Raw genomic sequence first — 20895 nt, 5'->3', positions numbered from 1 at the left:
GGGTTTTGAAAACTTCGTTTCTGCACTTCCAACAAGGACACTTAATTTTCTCAGCATCCATATATGCATGTTGAGACTTGGTCGATTCTATAAATGCAGTAACACCATCCTCAAACTCCGGAGTAAGACGGCCCTCCTCAGCAAGTTTTTCTCGTACATACATCTCCTCAACTGTCTTAACATGATGAGTCCTACACACATACAGACGCACATATATATTATTATAACATTAAATTTAATTAATAAAAGTAAAACAAATTTAATCAATTGACGAGCGAGAGTATAAAAATATTAGTGGGATAATGAGAGATCAAGAAAATTCAAGAAAGATTGAGGAAATAGAGAGAATATAAGAAGAATGGAAGAGGATAGTGTGAGTAAATGGAAAGATATGAACATATATATATATAAGAAAATTTGGAGTGGTCTTTAAAACGGTTCCTGGCACATAAAATTAGCCATTAAAAATTAGTCGTTAATGTGCAGTTTGTAACGGTCTTAGCACCACATGTAGGAACAGTTTTGTATTCGTTAAAATATAGTTGTTGTACTATTGTTGGAATGGTTGTAATAATACAATATTAATACTACATGCAAACTGTTCCTAATTGTAACAACTGTAGTCACGGTCCTTGTAACACATTCTGTTTGAAAAAAAATCGATTCTTAGAAATGAGCTTTGCAATATTCGTCCTGCTACGTACTAAAAGTGTCCCAAATTGTACCTCATTTTGAAATTAATTTACCAACTGTCATTTTTTAGACACGATATTGTCTTATATATAGGAACGGCCTCCTCTAGACCGTCTCTATCTTTAATAATGTATTCTAAAAAGAGTTCGAATTATTTACCATTATAAGTTTGGATCAATTTTAAGAACACAAATTTTAACACTTATTTTGACACACTTTTGGTAACGATTTTTCCGTCCCAAAACCACAAAACATGAAAAATTATGATCATGATGTTATCGACCAATTTTCATTCCTTAAGAGTGTCAATAACCATTACAACGTGGAATGGGATTCAGAATGATCGTCCCATCAGCACCAAATCCCCCTTTTTTTTAATAGTACTTTGAAAATAAATAATAATACAAATTATATCATATTACATTACAATTTTGTATTAAAAATATTATCATCTAAATTATTAAACATTAAATATAAGAAAATGGTAATCACCAACCCAACTCAATTCATTTACAATCCAACCCACTTTGAATTTTAATTTAAACTTATTTTTAACTCCAATTCAATTGGATCTGACCAAACTCGAGCCAACCTGCCCATCTGTCACCCTTACTCTTGGGATATAAATTCAGCTCTCAAGTATATGCTTGTTTAAGCCCAAAAAATCAATATAAAGAACCATGCAGAGATGTGCAGATCTGCAATTACCCTAATTATGGATCAATTTCATTACGGTGATTTTTATTCGTCCCATAAGATGTGATATATCGAGTGCCCAAAAATGTAAACTTGAAAAAAAGCAGTAAAATTCAAAATGGGTGAGGAGGAAGTCTTTGGTCTTGGAGAAAATGGTTAACCAGCTGAAGCGCTTGCCTTGGCTTAAATGTGGGAACCTCGTGCCCTGCTCCTCTCACCGTCACGAATGTCAAACCGTCGTACTCCACTGTCCAGCCCCCAACCTATGACATGCATACATATGCTTTCATTAGAATTAACATGTATGAATATATAGTATAATTGAACACCATGATCATTAAGTATATATAATGTGAGTGAAAATACTATATAGAAATGGTACCTGCTGCTTGTCAGTGTACCAAGGAGTCCAATCATGTTTGATGTTCAACCCCAGCTTTCTTAAAGAGTATCTGGTTGCTGTCACCGGAACTCTACCATCGGTATCTCCACTGTTCATATACAAATTGTTTTCCATTAATATTTATTATATAGACTTATAATAATTATCAATCAATTACAACCCATTCACTAGTTGGTCACCTGAAAACCCAAACTCGCTGACCCGCGGCGATAAGTTTTTTGATAATAGGGAGTATGGAGGTGGGTGCATCCTTCCAAAACGTGATACTGTCACTGCATGCATCAACTCAATCTTCCATCAATTATATATACACTTGTCATTCTTTAATGGCATATAGCAGTTGAGCACACTCCATGAATTTGTGAAATCTAAAAAGAAATATATCCGTATCTATCTATTTGTGAAAAGAAATATTAAGGGCAATATTTTCTTTATCATAATAAAATTAAGAAAAAAATTATATCAGCGCATAAAACACACTTGTGTGTAATATAGAATATCCTTATACTTTACTTTTATTTTAATTAGTAAAACCATTGAAGATAAAATAAATATTGATCAAAATTGAAAAAAATAAAATAATATTAAATATGCATGAATACAAAATTATTCAAAAAGTTAATTGACTAAAGAAATGGGTGAATAGCAGTTTACCCATGCGATATTAAAAATAAGCATATTAATCCTTTATAAAAAAATATATAGCAATTTACCCCATGTGATATTGAAAATAAGCATATTACCCCCTACAAAAATAATATAGCAATTTAACCCCCCTATATTTTTTAAGAAAAAGCAATTTACCTCCTTATATAGGGAGGTTAATTGGTTCATTTTAAAAAATATATGCAAATAAATTGTTGTATTTTAAAAAATACAGGGATATGAATCGCTATTTATTTTTTTACAAGAGAGTAATTTGTTCATTTACGATATACAAAGGGTTGCTTGCATTTTTTCCCTAAAGAAATGGATATCGTGTTGCCAATTTGTCAAATAATAATAATAATAATAATAATTACCTTTCACGTCAAGACGAAGTTCAGAGGGTTTTATTGTCTTTTTGTTTTATTAGAGGGATTTTCTAAATCTGTTTTCACAGAAAAATCAATTACAGAAACCCAAATTAATTATAAAGCAATACCTGCAGTGTGTCCAGGGATAAGGAATCTTGGTGACATTAGCGTGAAGAGCATGTTGTACATCAGGCCTATTGAAATACACCTCAGTATAATCCGATGCACAAGGATCGTACCCGGCCAACGCCCTCCTACGCCTTCCGTCCTGTAAATTAATCGATAAAAATGATATTTTAATAATTATTTTAAAAACAAACCAACAACAATAAACAATTGAACAATTATTTTTAAAAAATTATAGATTACGTTCAAATCGTTTGAGGTTAACTGCACACAGCAATTAATTAACTTATTGTTTTGAAAACAAATCAACAACAATAAATAATGAAACAAAAGTGAAAAATGCAAGCAATCCCTGCGATATTAAAAATGATTAAAAATAATAATAATAATAATAATTTATTTTTCTATATTTTTAAAAATACAGCAAGTTACCTCTGTATTTTTCAAAATAAAGCAATTTATCTTTTTAGACAGAAAGGTAAATTGCTTCATTTTACAAATATAGGACGGTGATTTGCTCATTTGCAATATCAAGAGATAAATTGCATTAAATTCTTGACCAAAGTTATTTAAAGAATAACAAAATTACATCAACATCCCTTGAAGTTAGAGCCAATTACACAAATACTGTACCTGCCATTGACAAAATTATGGATACATCCTATGAGAAGGTGTTGATGTAGTGTACCTTTGGACGTGTTTATGTAAACATTTACTCCGAATAGGAAGTTTACTTTTAATTTTGTAAATGATAAAATGTGTTCGTGTATTTGAATATATTTTGATAGTATAATTTATCTAAAACTAAAAAATAATATAAAATAAAAGGGTGAATAGCAATTTATCCCTCTGTGATATTGAAAATGAGCACATTACCTCCCTATGAAAAAGTTATAGCAATTTATCCACTATACTTTTTAAAATGAAGCAATTTACCTCTCTATACAGGAAGGTAAATTGCTTCATTTTAAAAATTATAGGGGGTAAATTGTTGTATTTTAAAAAACATAGAAAAGTAAATCGCTATTTGTTTTATCATATTCACGATATTACAAGGGAGTTGCTTACATTTTTTCCTAAAAGAAGAAAGAAGAAAAGAGAAGAAAAGAAAGATACTCACAATGTTGGATATAAGCCTCGGAACAGCACCCTTAACATGTGAAAGGGGTTTGGAAACGGTGGTGAAATTGCTGTTCACACATGTAGGAGCATACAAACTGTACATATCTATGATCCTGTATACATCGAAGTATTTGTCGAGAGCGTGGTTGCAATCGTCGGTTAAATTCGCGTTGCTAAAATTGCATTTACTCTTTATTTCGTGATACAGTGCATCCGATATCACTGCATGATCCCATGCGTAGTCTATCAGTCCTTTTTGATCCGTTTCGTCGTCCAATACTGCATTTCCTACCTGCGGAGATCATTAATTCTTTCTTCTTTTCCCTTTTTTAAGTTTTTTTCTACCATCCAATAGGGAAAAAGAATGATAGAAAGCATGCGTGTGGACATTATTAAAATAAACTCGTCGTGTATGTATAATTTAATTTATTTATATTTATTTAATGAAATAAAATATTAAAAATGGTAATTAATTTAAAACTAACAAAATAAATCAACTTTGAATGTACATAAATATAAACTGGAAGAGAATAAGAATATATAAAGGTATTTTAATCAACCTACATTTTATCTACTAAAAGTAGTTATTCTAATACTTTGAGCCTTAGTGAATAGTACTAGCATGATCAGAGTATATTTGATGTGTGCCCATATTTTATTATATTTTTATTTAATTAATTGAAAAGATTGAACAATTAATTAACATTGATATAATAAATTAACTTTAAATATGTACAAATAGAAAATCGATAGAACTAATTGCATAAAAAAGATGGTTATTTATGAAAAATAAATAAATAAAATAAGGTTATTTTAAAAAATTTATATTTTGTCTACCAAAGTAGTTATGGATGAATGAATAGTAAGAAAACAATAGTGATCGATGATCAAGGGTAATTAACTGCAGTAATAATTAGACAAAAAAAATTGTCTGAAAAATGGTAGTGCAATTCTTTGAACTTTTAAGGAAAAAATGCAAGTAACCCTCTTGTGATATCATAAATCAACAGATTACCCCCTTATGAAAAAATAAATAGCGATTTACCTTTCTTTATTTTTTAAAATACAATAATTTATCTCCCTATATTTTTTAAAATGAAGCAATTTACCTCCTTATTTAAAAAGTAAAGGAGGGTAAATTGCTATATTTTTTTCATAGTGGGGTAATGTATTTATTTTCAATATCACAGGGGGATAAATTGCTATTCACCTGAACTTTTAATAAAATTGCAATAAGACCCCCTAACGCAAAAGTAATGGGCTTTTCGTCAAAAGTTTAGGGGTCACTTTGCTATTTTTTGTATTCGAAAGAATTTTGTACATTTGAGCACTTTCAGAAGAGATAAAATGCAATTAATTTGATTATCAATGCATGATGATGATTGAGAAATTAAAGCGCACCATAATTCCCTTGAGATTAATGTAGTCGTCATCGCTAGCATGTTTGTTTTTGTCTGTGACAACCTCCGCAAGCTGAGGGACGTAGTGCCCTAAAACAATTAAGCCAACAAACAAAGAATCAAATTGACTATTTATGAAATGGCGAGATTGCATTTTTCATCCTCTAATTTATGTTAGGGTGGTCTTTTGGCTCACTTTACTTTTCTTTTCCTGAAGACCAAAAGTATCACCTTCTAAATTATAGGATGAAAAATACATTTTTTTTAAGAAAAAATGCAAGCAACCTCTTTGTAATATCGCGAATAAACAAATTACCCTTTATGAAAAAAGAAATAGCGATTTACATCTCTGTATTTTTTACAATACAACAATCTACCCCTTTATGATTTCTAAAATGAAGCAATTTACCTCCCTGTATAAGGAGGTAAATTGCTTTATTTTAAAAACTACAGAAGGGTAAATTGCTATATTTTTTTCATAGGGGGTTATGTGCTTATTTTCAATATCACAAGAGAGTAAATTGCTATTCACCCCACCCATTTTTTTTATATAAAACTATAAAAATTAATTCAATTAACAAATACTTGTTTAAAGGGTTTAATACAATTTACTTCCTTGTAACATAAATGAAGAAATTACCTCTCTATGAAAATAAAACAATAATTTACCTTCCTGTACTTTTTAAAATGAAGCAATTTATCTCTTTGTCTAAGGACGTAAATTGCTCTGTTTTACAAAACACCAGACAAAATTGTTGTATTTTAAAAAATACAAAAAGATAAATTGCTATTCTTTTAGAGATATAATTTGCTTATTTATAATACCAAGGAAGAGTTACTTGCAATTTTTCACTTGTGTAAAAATATTTTTATTTGTGAAATATGTAGCTAGCTTTTTTGGTACCTGCATAACTTTCCCCAGCAATGTAAAAGTCATGGGATTTAAATTGTGGAAACCTTCGGAACCAGCCAATCAAGAAATTGTATGAATCTTGAGCTGTACAACATAATTGTAACGAATGTATCAAGATTAGCACATTAATTGAGTTATAAGAAATCAGAAAATTCAATCTCCAAAATTACAACAAAAAATGATTAGGGTCACTTACATCTACACTTTTGCTCTTTAACAAATTATAAGTATACTCCCAAAATATAGTCGGAGTGTACTATAATTACAACTATAATTTTAAAGTGTGTATTTATAATTTATTTAACAAACAAGGATTATACTATAAGTAAAACTGTAATTTTAAGAAGGGGCTTAATGTAATTTACTGCTCAAATATTGCAATTGAGTAAATTACCCCATTATGATAAAGAAAAAAAGTAGTAATTTACTTCATTATACTTTTTAAAATGAAGTAATTTACCTTACTATCTAAGGATGTAAATTGCTTCATTTTGAAAAATAGGGGGGGGGGAATTGTTACATTTAAAAAAAACAGGAAGATAAATTACTAATTTAATTTTCATAAGAGGATAATTTGCTCATCTACAATATCAAAAGAGGGGTAAATTGTATTTTTCCCTTTTAAAAAGTGTATACATAATTTTACAAATGACAGGAAGTATCTGAATAGTTAGACATTGATGAGGTGTTAAATATAATTTAACCAAATAATTATTAGATCCAATACCATCATAGGCCAGAATTTTCACTTTCTAACATAGAACTTAGCATTAATTTTGTTTTTCGTTGATTGATTAAATATATTTATGGTTTCAAACTAAGGATTAAAATCAACAAGGATTTGTGAGTAATGTGTATTACTGTTCCATAATTACTATTCTTTTATAAAAAAAACCCTGTTGCATGATTAATTAATTACCTGTAATAGTGTCCCCGAGCTGCTTAATGTCGCTGGATGTATTGGTGTATGAGAATCCAACGCCAACCGGCGATTCCAGAAACAGTAAGTTGGCCGCTACACGCAAAACGTACTTAGATCAATAATGAAAAATTAAATCACTCAATTAATTAAATAAATAAAAAACATAAGTAAATGCATAACTACCTTTGTTCCATGTGTTCTTGTTGAACTTTAGCTCTGGTTTACCCTTCTGAGGAAAGAAAGGCCCCAACTCTTCGGATTGCCCGTAACCTATTGATGAGCAGCCTGGGCCTGAAATATTCTTTGAGATTATTTACAGACACTAAAAGTGAATATTAATTAATTATGATTGTTTATATTATTTTTATAAATGAGGTCAAAATATTAAATATAATTAAAAAAAATATGATATGTTTATTAAAAGAGAAAAATGCAATCAACCCCGTTGTGATATCTCAAATAAGCAAATTACTCCCTTATGAAAAAATAAATAGTGATTTACCTCCTTAATTTTTTAAAATACAATAATTTACCTCCCTATGTTTTTTAAAATGAAGCAATTTACAAGGAGGTAAATTGCTATGTTTTTTTCATAGGAATGTAATGTGATCATTTTCAATATTACATGGGGGTAAATTGCTATTCACCCTTTACTAAAGTGACTCGTTACATAATTACGGTAGTTATAAGCCTCAGATTTTGAAATAGAGGTAAAGCAAACGGTGATTGTATATTTTCTTTTAGGAAAAATGCAAGTAACTCCTCTATGATATTTTAAATGAGTAAATTTTTTTCTTTTCAAAAATAAAATAATATTTTATTTCTCTATATTTTTTAAAATGTAATTTACCTCCTTAAATAGGAATTTAAATTACTTCATTTTTTAAAAATATAAAGAATAAATTACTATCTTTTTATTATAAATGGTTAATTTGATCACTTAAAATATTACAAATGGTAAATTATATCAAATCCTTTTATTTTATAAACGTATGTTGTCGTTTATGTAAAGTTAGGGTGAAGTACAATTTAACCCCTATGATATGTGAAATGAACAAATATTACCTGTGAAAAAAGACTATCCCTGTATTTCAAAAAATAAAATAAATTATACTCTATAAATAAGAGATAATTTGTTTTATTTTCTGAATTACAAGAAATAATTACTGTTTTTATTATTATATAAATTTTTTTACTCATTTCTCGTATCATAGGAGAATAAATTACACCTATATAACTACGTCCCAACATATGCCAGATATTATTAGGTGATATATGGACACAATGATTAGGATTTGTGGGATATAGCAAATTTATGACTTTAAAATACGATAAAGAGGATTAAATGCAATAAATCCTACGTGAAAACACTAGTAATCAAGAAAAAAAAATCATCTGAAAAGAAAAGACAATGTAGCTCCTGAACTTTTATAATTGTTCATACTTTAAATTTCTGTATATACAGTAATAAAACTTAATGAAATATTTATATAGTATCAAATTTTTTATAATTCGGACTTATTTAACCTTGCTTTTTATAACATATATAAAAGAAAGATTAAAATAAAAAATAAAAATTACATAAAGCATTTTAAATTTTAACATAATAAATTTAAGCACAAATATCAATTATGCTACACTCCTGCTGGTAGATTAGCAATTCTGCTTTACGTGTTCTGCCCATTTCCCCTTATAATAATAAAAGAAATAAAATATATATAATAATGAAAGATTAGAGAACCAAAAAGGAAAAAAAAAGTCGAAAAAGATTTAAAATAGCTTCAGATTTTTACTTCTTTTAAACTTATTTCCAAAGAGATCATAACATTACTATTATTTTTGGGAAAGTATTAGTTAACTATATATAGTCCATGCATATTTTACGTCATAAATATTTTATGGTTAAATTGCGTTGACTGTACTGTATGTTAAGGTTAGATAAATATTTTAAAACTTCCACAAAATTACTGAGGTTGACAAAATAATGACATTAATTTGAAATGTTTACTAAGTTGACATTAGTTTTATTTTTTTTCTATCACATAAATGCTTACGTGAAAAAAAAGAAAAAATGCAAGCAACCCCTTGTGATATCGTGAATGAATAAATTGCTCCCTTATGATAAAATAGATAGTAATTTATCTTCCTGTATTTTTTAAAATACAATAATTTACACCCCTATAATTTTTAAAATAAAACAATTTACCTCCCTGTATAAGGAGATAAATTGCTTCATTTTACAAAGTAGGAGGGATAAATTGTGATATTTTTTTTTAAGGGGATAATATGCTCATTTTCGATATAACAGGAGATAAATTGCTATTCAACCCATGAAAATGGGGAGGGGGTTGTGGTTCTGGAGAATATATATATACAAATAAATATGTTATTGAGTAACAATTTATACATACAGAAAATATATATAAATATATGTATATTATAAATAATAAATATACACACAATATGGATGGATGTGGGTGATTGGATTGGGAGGAAGGGGGATCTGGTGGATAGGGGTGAGAGCACTATCGGTGGCGAGGGGAGGAGATGAACGCTGCGGGCAAATGGGTTTGCAACTGGGGTTTTCGGGCGGCGGCGGGTTTGTGCCGATGGGTTTGCAGATCTGGGTTTGGGCGGCGGTGTTGCACTGGCAATGGTCATTGCCGGGGTTTCGAGGCGGTGGTCGGAATGGGGAAGACGGAAGGGAAATTGACGAAGAAGAAAGGTTAGCAATTTAAAATGTCATAACTTTGTTTGACTAAGCAATTTTAGACAAATTTTAACTGAAATCTTCTAATTGTAAAAAATTAATTAATTATAAATTATAATTTATCAACTCTATATTTGGAGTTCTTAAATTGACATCCCCAATCATAAGTGACAGTAAATACTATTTAGTCAACATTTGCTATATGACAAGAAATTATTCCCCAATTTTGGAATAATATTTCTATGAAAAGAAATTAAATGACAAAGCTACCATAAATAATACATATTTTGACTCAACAATTGGTGGTCAAATAAGACTTATATACACATGTTCGAAGAAAGCAATGATTAATTTGGCTTCAAATAAATATTCCACAATCATTACATTCCAAAAAATGATAATATTTATTTAAACTTATGATTATAAAGTTTGACCTAATACTTCTAAAAAATAATAGCAAATATAGATTCCAAAATCGTTTAATAAAGGTAAATTGTATTGATGTCTCTCACGATTAGATTTAATTCACTCGTTATATATGTTTTATAAACTTAGAAATATATCTTAAGGTTGTATTTGCATTAATTTCAGATTCTTAATAACAAATCCTTTAAATATGTTTGGATAATTTTGAAGTATAATTCGATAAATATGGATAAATATTAAATTCTTTTCAAATGAATTCATTTGAAATACTTTCCCAAATTCTTCTTTTAAATCCAACTACACCCTAATAGGTGGTATTGTATTAAATCCTATGGTGGTATATGTACGAAATTTGAATAAAATGTGTACTCGCAATTACAAGTACAATATCAAAAGGTGTATTTGTAAATTTATAATTATAAAAATAATCATAATTTCAAGTAGTATGAATATAATTTACCCTTTAATAACACGTAAAATTGTACCATAAACTCTCTAAATTTGGTAATATATCCTATACATTATTGACTTATACTTAATGTTCAACATATATAGACATTAGTTGGTGAAATAATGTGACTTGGAATCTTCAAATCATTGCATTTCGTCTTAGTCTATGTTATTTTATGACCAATAATTGAATTTCTGGTGGCAATTATATTAGATAATTTCTGTATGATAGTAACTATATGGTGTCGGCGTAGAGTTCAACGTTTTTGGTTGAAATTCAGTGAGCAGTTCTGACTCAAACCTAAACTTCATTTCCGACAAAAGCCAAATTTTCCACCGAAAAAGATAGGTTGGTCAAATTCACTCATTTAGTTCTTGTAGAAAAAAGCTTTCGTAAGCTCAAATTCACTATGATTATTTCTTTCTCTTTTGTGAAAAGTTTGGTTCAAGGACTTGTATGAGAATACACAACAAAACTTATGTCAAAATATAATGAACAAAGAAAAGGGATAAATCACATTAACCCAATTAATAAGATAGTATATGCATGAAAAAAGATTGAAGGGCACAGTACCTCCATTGAGCCACAAGAGGAGAGGTTTCTTGTCCGGATTCCTGATGGCCTCAAAGAACCAATAAAACAGTGCTCTCCCATGAGTTTGGTTCACAGTAACATACCCTGCATACTGCTTGAACCTCACTGGAGGCTGCCCCGGCAGTCGCCCCACTCTGTCCGCTATTTGCGCCGCCGGGACAGTGGTGGAGCTCGGCCGCTCTCCGTCCATCGCCGCCGCCACCGTCACCGATACCGCCATTATTAACACAAGAGCATAGCTCCGCACCACATGAATATTCGGCATCTCTATCTGCCTTCAATTATCGTAGCTAGAATTCCTATAAGTTTATGTTTGTATGTTAGACGTGAATATATGTAAACATATATATATATATATATAGTGAGAAGGACAGATTGGTAATGCGTTGTGATGATAATGATACCTTTTCCTAAAAATATGTATATGGGATCCCAAGGATTTTGCGCTTTGCAATCCCAGCCTTTTTGGAAATATCTTTTTTCGACGTTACGTATATGGATTGTATTAAATGTGGGATTAAATATTAATGATGTTAATCAGTCAATTTTAATTATATTTTGTAATATAATATTGAGTAATTTTATGTATATGTATTTTTGTATAGTATTATGCAAATAAAAAGGTATGTGTGGGGGTATGGATATTTTAACAAATTTCTGGTTTATGTGTTGACTAATCAATTTGATTATGAATTGCTTGAACTCCATGATATATCAGTCAACGTAACTATATTTCGAAAATAGTATTGAATAATCTAATTAATTAATTTGAATTGTATTATTGTATCTCATGAATAAAAGGGTTGATTTGTACTGTACCCCATGTAAAAATATATATTAGTACCTACAAAATCTCCTTTTCTGGAAAAAAGATGATGACACTCTCCTTTTCAGAGGTTTGGTATATTATATATTGAATCTCTATGGTTTAAAAAATTATATCTAATATTTTTGAAGTTTGCTTCTATTTAATAAATAAGTCCCCCGTTAGTTAAAATTCACCAAAGTTGAAGATTTAACAAAAAATTTGAGTAAAAATCAGTTTCATTTTCGGTTGACTTCTTACTGATCTATTGCAAATTAAGAAATCATTTTATGATCCAATTGCCCTTATATATCTTTACATGCTAATTCATATGAGGAGGTATATCTTCATTGTTATAAATGTAGTTTAGCCAAAAAATTTGTTTGACCTACAGTAAGTAAGTAATAAGTTAATCGAGGGTAAATATTAATTCTCATCAAATTCTTTTTTGTTGATATGAACAAATTAAATAAATTTTGACTTATAAAAAGACTTATTTATTATTAAATGAAAGCAAATCTCAGAATACTAGATAATATAATTAACTGTAGTAAATTTTAATAGATGAAAGTATATTATTAAAAAAAAATATCACTGTCTTGGCACATGAGCCGTTGGCCTGTTTTTTTTTTTTTTTAACAAATTTGAGGGGTCACACTGCCTTTTTTTTCTTTTTTTTTTTATTTTTTAGGGAATTTTTGTCTATTATATTACTTTTACTAGGGCTTCTGTTTTATTTAATTAGGTTATATTTAGATTCATGAATTTGAGTTGGAGTAAGAAATTTAAAAAAAATATTTTAAATAATTAACTTCATATTAAAAGAATTTAAAATTATCTTGTGGCAGTATTGTAACAGACTTTATACCGGCTCAAAAAGCCGTTACGATACTTGATCAAATACAGAAAATGAGCTTGGAATTGTTTTTTGAACGGTCAATTTAAATTTGATAAATGTATTATTGGAACGACCATTGTAATACATATAGTTATATCCATGTTGGACCGGTCTTTTGAATTCTATTTGCAACGGCCATAACTTATTTTGTAACAATTTTTGTCAATCTTTTTATAATAATCTTTTTCAACACATGTGTAACGGTCTTTGGAACGACTTTTGTGGTTGTGTGCTTGTGATCTCTATCCCAAAAACCGTTACAACAACCGCTACAAACTAAATATATATTTTTATATTATTTATTTGCATTTAGCTTATTATAATATTTATTTTTATAATGGTAATTTGTTGAATTTTTTGTTATAAATATATAGTTGAATTTGTTAAATGTGAAATATTATATAAAAAGACATATTAACATAGCAAGAAAATTATAACAACATAATCAAAAAAATTAAATTAGTATTTAAATATTGTATTTATAATATAAATACAATTTCTTTTTTTTTTTAAAAAAAAAACTAATCTAAATCGGACTCCAAATCGGTAGTGTCTGTACCATTCTTGATCTCGTCGTCGGGTGTTGGGGTATTAGCTGGAGGTTGTTGGGTCTGTTGTTCCTCTATCATCTTTTCGAACAGCCCCTGCGAACAAATTAGTTGATTAATAAAATAAAAAAAAATTTAAATTCAAAATAAAATTTTAATATACTTACCGCGACCTGCAATGGCCTCGAGCCATTCGACTGCTTATCCTCCTTCTTTCTGTAGCACTTTTCAAACACCGATAATTACAGATCTACAACCTAAAAAATAATAATATTAAAAACTATTAATTGTATCATAGTATATGTAAATTATAATTTTCCTAATATATTCAAATTTCTTAAAATTTGAATAAAAATCAATAATTCTCCTAAAATTCGCATTAATGTCCGTAATTTTATAAAATTTATATTAAATTCGACATTTTTCGTAAAATTTGCAGTAGAGTCTAAAATGTTTCGGTAATTTGCATTAAAGTCCACAATTTTTCATAAATTTGCATTAAAGTCCATAATTTTTTTTAAGATTTTCATTAAACTCGATAATTTTTCTAAAATTTGCATTAGAGTCCATAATTTTTCTAAAATTTGCATTAGAATCCCTATTTTTTTTAAAATTTTTTTTGTATTAAATTCGATAATGTTTTTAAAATTTGCCTAAAATGTTTAATATTAGAAAATTGCATAAAAATACTCAAAAAATTGCATAAATTTTTCCTAACAGTTAACAAAATAAACCCAACAAATTCATATTTAATCATTATACAACATACGTACAAATACATACTTTCAGAAAAAAAAAATACAACATACATACAAATAATTTCATAAATATATTTCTAACAATCAACAATGATCTTGATCCAACATACCTACATAATTTCAGAAAAAATACATCATACCTACAAACAATTTTAGAATTACAACAAAATTACCTAACAATTAATAATTGAAGAAATATACCCAACAAAAATATATTTCAGAAATATATTTCAAAAATGTTTTTTGAAATATTTCAGAAAACTACCGATATAATTTCAGAAAAACATGAAAAATTTTAGAAAAAACCCCAATAATTTAGAAAAATATAAAATATTTTAGAAAATATTTTCATATTTCAAAAAGAACCTTCAGAATATCAAGAAAAATTATTTCAGAAAATATTTTAATATTTATGTAAAGTTCAGAAAGGTTTTTTAAAAAACATAAAATCACAAAAGAATTCTGCATTTTGAAAATGGCCAAGGCGGAGGGGTGCCTACTAGATTTAATAGCTGAGGAGGAGGAGGGATGGGGAAGGTTGAAGAGCTCCAGTGGCAACCATGTGGCGGATGGTGAGCTAGAGAGTGAGAGAGGTGGTGGAGGGAGACGGGGCTTGGGGGAGAATGTGGTGGTGGCAACCGAGGGGGGGGGGGTGCAATTGGGGGGAGTTTGTGGGTCTTTTGAAGGAGAAAGAGTGAGAAAAATATGCTAAGTGTGACGTTTATATTAAAATTTTGGAACGGTAAAAAATTGGTATGAAAAGAGTTTCAACATTTGCTTGGCCGTTACAAAATGTAATATAATATACATACTATATATATTTTTTTATTGACAAAACCGTATATAAAACAGTTTCAAAAAGAGTTCCAACAAGTTTTTTATTGAGAAGTCGTGTATAAAGCCATTTCAAAAGGAGTTTCAACATTAAATATATTTTTTCATAAACCAAAATGACGTATCAACTAAGTTGTTACGAAAGGAATTCCAAATATATAATTTTTTTCAGAAAATCTTTAAAAATTAATAAAAATCCACATTGGACAATTTGATGTTGAAGAAAAGTATTCAATATGTGGAACCATACAAATTTATTCAAAAAAAAAAAAAAAATTGAGATTGATATATGTTCAAAAGATGAAATAAATTTGTATATTCATAATTCTTAGTATTACATGATATAACTATCATCTTACGTTGTCGTACTGTATAGCTTAATCAAACAGTCAAAATTTAGATCAAATCGATATGATCAAACAGACATAAAAATATATTCGATGAAGTTTTGGACACAATTTGATACACGAATCTCGAGACACCATATCTGAAATATAAGAGTAGTCTTTCAATCTGGTACATCATTAAATCAGGCCATGTGATTTTAATTCAGACTGACAGACATGGTCAAATGAACACAATTTTATTTGTATTTAATTTTGGTAGGAATCCAATGCACGAATTTTAAGATATCGTACCTTACAACATAAGTTTGGAATTTGAACACCATTGTCACGGCTTTTTAAATGGACATGATATTAGTGTATTTGGAACGATCTTTATTACTAATCTTGGAATGACCAATTAAAATTTGAAATCTTTTTTTTTTTAGTTTTTTTGTCAAACGAATTCATTTGACCGATTTTTGGAACGACCTTGTAAACTGGCCGTTCCAAAGTTCCAATTTTCCACATTTTGAGCTGACCCCAAAATTAAATTGCCCAAAATTTAAACAATTTTTGGAACGGCTTTTGTACCTCTCTTTACATAATGGTTTTGTTTACGGCATTTGGAACTGTAAGATTCTGTGGCCCAAAAGACCTTATTTATTCTGGCCCACTTGGAAGCCCACAAAGTCCGACCCACTTGGCAGCCCACAACCCGACCTAGTACCCTACCCACTCCTACCCTCTTATATTCTAACCCTAACCTAATTCTATCTCTCATTCTCACCTTCTCCTCTTCTCTGCGCCGACAGTCTCTTCTCTCTCTCTCTACTATCTCTGTGAAATCTTCTCCCCGAATTTTCACCGAATATTATGGAGGCTTTCCTTTGCCAAGATGATGGCGTAAGAAAAACCACCATGGCATTCCTTCTCCGTCATTTCTCTCGACCCTATTTATAGGGGTTCTGTTCCCCTTTCAACACACGAGTAACAGTGAGAAAATCTCTTTATGTATTCTTTGTGAATACCTGTGAATCTAAAGGGTTTCAGTGACTGAAGTGATATATTGATATGAGTGATCGGAGTGTGGTCAGAATTCTGACTTTGTGGTGTTACCGTGGGTCGGTGACTTTGGGAATGGTACTCATCTATGACTGTGTTCCTCTTGCTTAGATCTGGCAGATTTTGTGCCAATTTATTTAACAACATTTGATTTTTACTTTTATATTGTTATTTGTTCAATATTTTTGTAATATTGGTTTGTATATATATATTAAGGAGTTTCGTACTCCAAATCGTTGTAATAGTTTGAATAGGATTTGTCTGATATCCACTCTACAGTGGTATCAGAGCCACGTTTCTGATCCGAGAAGCTCCTAGAGATGGTAAACTCTCTTAAATCCCTCCTTACATTCTGTGTTTTATTTTTTTGTCTTATATTATTTCTTGATCTATTGCTGAGGTCCCCATGATTTTCCTCCTGGTCGGATCCTTGAGGTCGTCAGTTATCTGGATTGGGTGTTAGGCTGGAGAGGCCTTAGCCTTGTGGTTACTTGATCTAATTATTTAACTGATATTATCATTGACCTGTGTGATCTGAGCTTCCTTTTTCTGTCGTTAACTATTGATATTGCTGTTACAATCTTTTTGCTATTTTATGGTATACTGATTTCGATTATCCTTGATTTACTGTCTCTGGTATAATTTTATGCTACTTAGTGCTACTTAAATATTTGTGGATCAGTACTGTGACTTGTGAACTTCATCTCTGTCGAATATCGTGATCTGATCTGCTGTGATTTTTCCATAATTTACCAACTCTGTTTTTGTGTGAATTCTTCTGGAAATTCTTTGATAATATTATCATAAAATTACTCTCTATGATATGTGATTGTTCTGCCTAAAATCTGCTACTAAACCATTTTCTAAAGTTTGTTAAAAGGTTTTCTAAAACTCTGAATTTTTTTTTAATGATCGGTTACAACTTACAACCTTTTGATGGAAATAGTGATTTCTCGATTTGGCAACAAAAAATGAAAGGTATTTTGATTCAGCAAAAAGTTTTCAAAGCTATAGATGGTAGATATACTGAAAACATTTCTGAAGAAAAACAACTTGAAAATGATGAATACACCTACTCTTCTATTATTCTAATTTGTCAGATAATGTTTTAAGAAAGGCTGGAAAATAAAATTCTTCGAAAGAATTATGGAAAAAATTAGAAGAGCTTTATACTGAAACTTCTCTGCCTAGTAAACTTTTTTGCTGGAAAATTTTTTTAGATACAAACTTGATTTGTCTAAAAACATTGATGGGAATTTGGATGATTTCACTAAACTGGTTCAAGACATAAAGTTGACTGGTGATAAAAATATTGATGAGTATTCTCTTATTGTACTATTGAATGCTATACCTGATACTTATTCTGATGTGAAAGCTGCTATAAAATAGTGGTAGAAATAGTGTGAATCTTGATACTGTTGTATATGGGTTAAAAAGCAAAGAAATAGACATAAAAACGAATAGACCTAGTAAAAACCAACATGAGGTTAATTTTGCGAGAGGTAGAAGTAGAAGCAAAAATAGAAATAACAATAGGAATAAGTCTAGAACCAGGGATAATTCACATAGAGATGATAAAACTAGAGAAATAAGGTGTTATAATTGTGATTTAAAAGGTCATTATATTAAAGATTGCAGAAAAACAAGAAGGGATAATAGAGATAATCATACTGATGAAAAAGAAAGAATGAACAATGTTGCTGATGATTCTGGTGAAGTATTTGTTGTCTCTGATGTGAATTCTGTGCATTCTTGATTGATTCTGGTTGTACTTTCCACATAAGTCCTTTTGAAGATATTTTTTTTAAATCTTAAAATTGGAAATTTTGGTTTTGTCTCCATGGCTAATGAAAAATGGTGTGAGATTAAAGGCATTGGTGATATCTTTTTAAACTTCAAGGATGGGTGTAGATTAACCCTTAAAAATATTAGATATGTTCCTGAACTTAGCCATAATCTTATTTCATGTGCTGCCTTAGAAGAGGAAGCATTAAAGGGTAGATGGGGAAAGGGTGTTATGAAAATCATGAAAGGCTCTCTTATTATTTTCAAGGTTGAAAAGAAACACAATGGAAGGGGAAAGACCAGCAGAATCGTTGCTGGACAAAATCAAGCTGCCGCGACTCAAGGATGCCGGCCTTGAAGACTGTGTCCTGCCGCCGGAGTCCATCAAAGAGGCGATTTGGCTCGTAGGTCTCATTAAAGAAATCGGTTTTCTTAAAAATAGACTTACTGTTTTCTCTTACAGTCAATCTTCGATTCAACTTTGCAAAAACCCTGTTTTTCATGATAGGACTAAACACATTGATGTAAGGTTTTATTTTATTCGTGACATTGTCAGCAAAGAGGTAATTAAATTGGAAAAAGTCAAAATTTAGGAAAACCCAATAGATATGGGTACAAAGTGTCTTCCTGTTGAAAAGTTTGTTAATTGTTTAAAGATTTTAAATATGGCCCCTGACTGATAGTGCTGTAGGTGAGACACAAGTTCTTTTTGCAAGTACACTGGAGCGGGCCCGTAGGCAGTGATGATAATGCCAAATCCAACGAACTCTGAACCATGTTTTCTTTTAAAGGATTTTGGTCCAAGGTGGAGTGTGTAAGATTCTGTGGCCCAACAGACCTCATTTATTTTGGCCCACTTGGAAACCCATAAAGTCCGACCCACTTGGCAGCCCAATACCCAACCTGATACCCAATCCACTCCTACCCACTTATATTCTAACCCTAACCCAATTCTATCTGTCATTCTCACCTTCTCCTCTTCTCTGCGCCGACAGTCTCTTCTCTCTCTCTCTTGCTATCTCTATGATATCTTCTCCCCGAATCTTCACCGGATATTATGGAGGCTTTCCTTTGCCAAGATGATGGCGTAAGGAAAGCCACCATGGCATTCCTTCTCCATCATTTCTCTCGGCCCTATTTATAGGGGTTCTGTTCCCCTTTCAACACACGAGTAACAATGAGAAAATCTCTTTGTGCATTCTTTGTGAATACCTATGAATCTAAAGGGTTTCAGTGACTGAAGTGATATATTGATATGAGTGATCGGAGTGTGGTTAGAATTCTGACTTTGTGGTGTTACCGTGAGTCGGTGACTTTGGGAACGGTACTCATCCGTGACCGTGTTCCTCTTGCTTGGATCTGACAGATTCTGAGCCAATTTATTTAATAGCGTTTGATTTCTATTTTTTCATTGTTGTTTGTTCAATATTTTTGTAATATTGGTTTGTATATATATTAAGGAGTTTCGTACTCCGAATCGTTATAATAGTTTGAATAGGATTTATCTGATATCCACTCTATAGGAACGACTTCTTATTTTTTTTGGTGGCCGTTACAAGTCTAACAAGGCAGTTCCTAAAATCATTGTAATTTTGCAATGGTTAAAAACTTATACCTATATTTATAACGGTCAATACATAATAAATATTTGGAACAACTTCTTCTATTGATTTTGGGATGGCTATCTTTCAATTAAAAAAATATTATTACAAAATTTTCAATTATTCCAAAAACTATTCCAACTTGTAGTGGTTTTACACGTATGATAATTTTGTAATGGTATTTGTAACTCCTGTGGCGGTTCTAAATATATGAAATCAATCGGACAAAACCATGACATCTACAAACACTATCCGTCCCAAATTTGTCACAAAAGTTGTTTATATGGTGGCCGTTCAATAAAAATAGTTAAATTTTTTTTAGAGAGATCATATATATATATATATATATAATATACTAAAGAAAATTTTGCATAAATTTCAATCATTAAATTTTGTCTTTATTTGAATGGTTTGGCTTTCATCTTCTGCATTTGAGTATTATGCTTCATAATAATATATTATTATTTTGTTATTTCTATTCACTTTATTTATTAATATTTATAAGATAATTCATACTTAGCAATTAATTGTATTACAAGTAAAATTCAATATGCATTGCGATCTCACATAAGTTCAATTACATTTTAAGTTTAAAAAATTTGTAATATAAAATTTGAATTTTTGAATATAAATAAGTTTTTTGTATTTTTTTAAACTTAAGTTTATTTGACCGCAAATAAAAAAAATATATAGATATAAATTCATAGAAGATTTTCTTTGATCTATTTAATTATTTTTATGTTAATATCTAAAGTAAAATGACGACTATATAAACAGATAATAAAAAAAAATAATTAACTCCTTCA

General features: G+C 29.8%; 1 protein-coding gene and 1 long non-coding RNA gene across 3 annotated transcripts; both read right to left on the bottom strand.

The window, feature by feature from the left end:
* Window positions 1-1397: 1397 nt before the first annotated feature.
* On the bottom strand, window positions 1398-11926 carry LOC105159792 (serine carboxypeptidase-like 34). Of its 2 annotated transcripts, XM_088879905.1 has the most exons (11): window positions 11877-11926; window positions 11452-11771; window positions 7475-7582; window positions 7289-7384; window positions 6361-6453; window positions 5458-5546; window positions 4055-4348; window positions 2937-3076; window positions 1972-2064; window positions 1772-1880; window positions 1398-1652 (listed from the first exon to the last, which is right to left on the bottom strand). In XM_088879905.1, exons 2-11 carry the CDS (start codon window positions 11735-11737, stop codon window positions 1503-1505), a joined length of 1458 nt encoding a protein of 485 aa, XP_088736031.1. In that variant the 5' UTR covers window positions 11738-11771; window positions 11877-11926; the 3' UTR covers window positions 1398-1502. The 2 variants fall into 2 exon arrangements, with proteins under 2 accessions (XP_088736031.1, XP_011075284.1); XM_011076982.3 differs by lacking the exon at window positions 11877-11926 and having other exon boundaries at window positions 11452-11840.
* Window positions 11927-13703: 1777 nt separating this feature from the next.
* On the bottom strand, window positions 13704-15112 carry LOC148788375 (uncharacterized). The gene is made up of 3 exons (XR_016065051.1): window positions 14982-15112; window positions 13891-13980; window positions 13704-13819 (listed from the first exon to the last, which is right to left on the bottom strand). It is a non-coding gene; the product is annotated as an uncharacterized LOC148788375 (long non-coding RNA).
* Window positions 15113-20895: the final 5783 nt, after the last annotated feature.

Source organism: Sesamum indicum, linkage group LG4 (assembly GCF_026168435.1).
Source record: "Sesamum indicum cultivar Baizhima isolate 11 linkage group LG4, ASM2616843v1, whole genome shotgun sequence".
NCBI classification, from domain to species: Eukaryota; Viridiplantae; Streptophyta; class Magnoliopsida; order Lamiales; family Pedaliaceae; genus Sesamum; species Sesamum indicum.
The sequence above is the reverse complement of the archived record's forward strand: the minus strand, read 5'-3'. Positions and strand labels throughout refer to the sequence as shown.